Source organism: Juglans microcarpa x Juglans regia, chromosome 7S (genome assembly GCF_004785595.1).
Source record: "Juglans microcarpa x Juglans regia isolate MS1-56 chromosome 7S, Jm3101_v1.0, whole genome shotgun sequence".
Lineage (NCBI taxonomy): Eukaryota > Viridiplantae > Streptophyta > Magnoliopsida > Fagales > Juglandaceae > Juglans > Juglans microcarpa x Juglans regia.
This window is the reverse complement of record NC_054607.1, coordinates 13,514,594-13,517,819: the sequence shown is the minus strand read 5'-3', so window position 1 is coordinate 13,517,819 and position 3,226 is coordinate 13,514,594. Positions and strand designations below refer to the sequence as shown.

Here is a 3,226-nt window from a genome sequence, read left to right as displayed (position 1 = left end):
AATATTGCATGGTAATCACGTGGATCTCCTATATCCCCTAGCTGGCACTTCAAAGAAATCGCTCATCATCCCACTGCAACAACTTTCGTGCCTCGTCCTTTGATGTAGGTGGACCAAGAACATCTTTTGTGTTAAAGTAACCATTGTATTTGCACACAATGTAATTCAGAATCACATGAGTAATTCTTTACTTCCGTTACATAGCTAACAACCTCGTATGCTTCCTAAGTTTAAAATGCCAATGCAAGATTTGTCTTTCATTCATCCATATCACTAATAACATGTTATAGGCACATGTTACAGCTCTTCTTAAATGTAAAACAACCGGCTTGTACAGTCCCTTGTAAAATTTAATATCTACCAACAACCTAGACGCAACACTCATCTAAACTCAGCTGTTAAACTTAGATGTCTGGACATATGATACCCAACCAAGACTTATACAATATATAATAAACGAATCCCACGTGTTTCCCCCATGAGGCTATTGGCTAAACATACATGTGAATCCACAAACTTCATATATAGATATCACATGTTTTATGCAAAACCTACCCCCAAGAATGAACCAACAACATCCAGATACTAGTACTCATGTAGTTAATTATAAAATACCTGATGTATTGCCAAACAATTGTCACAACTTGGTTCTTACACTTACATCTCACCCACCTTCATCGATATCGATAATTGAAGTCATGCGATGTCTGTGATAGCCACGTATACAGTAGTCAGCTAATAGAATAGGTTATCAATACATTAGTAACCTGTATATAACAATTTTACTGATATCATGGGTTGTGAAATGGAAATCATGACAATAATGCATGGTACCACAATGGGTGCTCATGGTTTATTCATGCATGAAGTAAGAGAGTGGATGCAGGCAACCCACTGTTCATCACACATGGATTATATATCATGTTGCTCTAAATTCAATATACTGTATATTGAGCAAGTCATGTCTGCCATATGAATTTGAACTTAAATTAACATATTCAATACATCTGTCTCCTCATAAAGATGTTGCCCAGACTCGCTACTGGAGTTATCATCGTCATTTATGTCATCCATCCCCAACTCATCATCTAATGGGTCATCATCGATAAATGAATCATTGTCAACTGATTCGGACGGGACTCGACGTGATATGATTGCTGGATCAACGGGCAAATTCTCTTCATCAACTCGATTCAATAGATTGCCCATGGCTGATTCACTCTCGAGGATAGGGGGATAGTTATGGAGATCTGTGTGAACATCATCTTCTGCTTCACCCCCAGACGAGTCGTCATCACCATTCTCATCATCAACAATAGTCATCAAGTGAATGTTGTAAACATTCCTATTTGTAATCTTATGTACAACCTGCCAACTTCCCCCCAATGTTAGATCCGTGAGATAAAACACTTGCAATGCTTGGCATGCAAGGGCGAAAGGCTCATCTTTATACATGTGCCTAGCAGTATTCACTATCGTCAAGTGGTCCCTCACACGTATCCCCCTCCTCGAGTCGCCAACGTCATACCAAGCACAACTAAACAAATAAACCTTGCACCGACCCATATAGCGTAATTCTATAATATCATGCAACACTCCATAGAAGTCAATAGGGGATCCATTGTGCTCGCCATAAACCACCACTCCGCTATTTTGGGTGCGGCGATGCCTTTCACGCTCTTTCGTATGGAAACGAACTCCATTCATTATGCATCCGGCATATGATGCGACCCACGGATCAGGACCACATGCTAATGCATATATGTCATTGATTACTTCACTTGGCCTAATTGCACGCTACTCTCGAATCTAGGACATAAGAAAACACAAAACAATCGTTTTTCCATCATTATATATAAAAGGGAAACATGTGTATGCTAAGTAGTTTGGTATCTTACACGTGATTTGAACCATGATGGGAATTGACTCCGATGCCTACGATTGATGTTATGAGGGTCCTCTTCTTTCAATATGTTATGGTGCTCCCTGCATATGTGTGAGCAAACGTTACCAGGAGAGTAAATACTATAAACTTGAAGTTAATGCTAGAGCGGCAAAAGTATGTTGTACTTACTCTATGTATAGTTCAACCTCCGTGCAATTATTAAGTACATACCATCGGGCCTTTCTCATTAGTGTGTCAGACAATTTCTTAGAGCTTACTGTCCCTAGTGGTCGAACCTTTTGTGAGAAAACAGATAAACAAGGCTCATTTCCCAACTCATTCGCAACGTCACTGTTGCGTTCCTCTCGGTTATATCTAGTCTCAATATCGCGAAGATAAATAGAGCAAAATGTAAGACACTCGAGATGAACATATGCCTCAGCAATTGAGCCTTCTGGACAGGCTCTGTTGCGAACGTACCGCTTGAACTTCCTTAGATACCTTTTAAAAGGGTACATCCATCTATATTGCACGAGTCTTGCTAGCAATGTCTCCTCTAGCAAATCAATGGCTAGGTGCACCATGATATCAAAAAATGCGGGAGGGAATATCATTTCCAATTTACAAAAGATAATAGGAATATTTGCTTGAAGCTGATGCAACACTGATAGGTCCAAAGTTCGTGAACATAATTCTTTGAAGTACGAGCTTAAGTTTATTAAGGCTTGACACACATAAGGCCATAGGAACCCACCAATAACAACCGGCAATAGTTCTTGCATAAAGATATGACAATCATGGCTCTTCATTCCTTTGATTTTTCCATCACTAACACTAACACATCGTGCAATGTTTGAGGCAAAACCATCCTGGAATTTCACTGACAACCATGCACAAAATTTTCTTCGCTCATTTAAATTTAACATGTAGAAACCAAGACTCATAGAAATACGATTGCCATCATGTTGTAAATGCAATTCTTTTCTTAGTCCAAGATTAGCCAAATCCCTACGTGCATTGGTGGAGTCTTTGGTTTTCCCATCAATATTGAGCAAAGTTCCCAACACGTTATCACATATATTTTTCTCAATATGCATAACGTCCCAGTTATATTTCACCCCAAGTCTAACCAGTATGGAAGCTCAAAAAATATAGACTTTTTTGTCCAATTTAGTTGATTGGGAGTTCGTTTCCTCTTCAAAGAAGATTTACCAAACTGGACATGTGACACCCCACGTAATTGTTCCAGCAAATCCTCTCCCTCGACCCTTGATGGTTGGAGTCGATGCTCTTCGTACCCATTAAAAGAATTTTTCTTCCGTCTCCAAATGTGATCTGGTG

At 39.4% G+C, this 3,226-nt stretch overlaps 1 protein-coding gene across 1 annotated transcript; it reads right to left on the bottom strand.

Annotated features, from left to right (window-relative positions):
- Window positions 1–984: 984 nt before the first annotated feature.
- On the bottom strand, window positions 985–2,982 carry LOC121240842. Its single transcript, XM_041138367.1, has 3 exons — window positions 2,117–2,982; window positions 1,899–1,986; window positions 985–1,797 (listed from the first exon to the last, which is right to left on the bottom strand). Exons 1-3 carry the CDS (start codon window positions 2,980–2,982, stop codon window positions 985–987), a joined length of 1,767 nt encoding a protein of 588 aa, XP_040994301.1.
- Between the last annotated feature and the right edge of the window lie 244 nt (window positions 2,983–3,226).

Coding starts and splice junctions, on each gene's coding strand:
- LOC121240842 (XM_041138367.1), bottom strand. CDS start 2,982: ATGCATATTGAGAAAAATATATGTGATAACGTGTTGGGAACTTTGCTC. Junction 1,987..2,116: donor CTAATGAGAAAGGCCCGATG/GTATGTACTTAA, acceptor ACACATATGCAG/GGAGCACCATAACATATTGA. Junction 1,798..1,898: donor CATCATGGTTCAAATCACGT/GTAAGATACCAA, acceptor ATTCGAGAGTAG/CGTGCAATTAGGCCAAGTGA.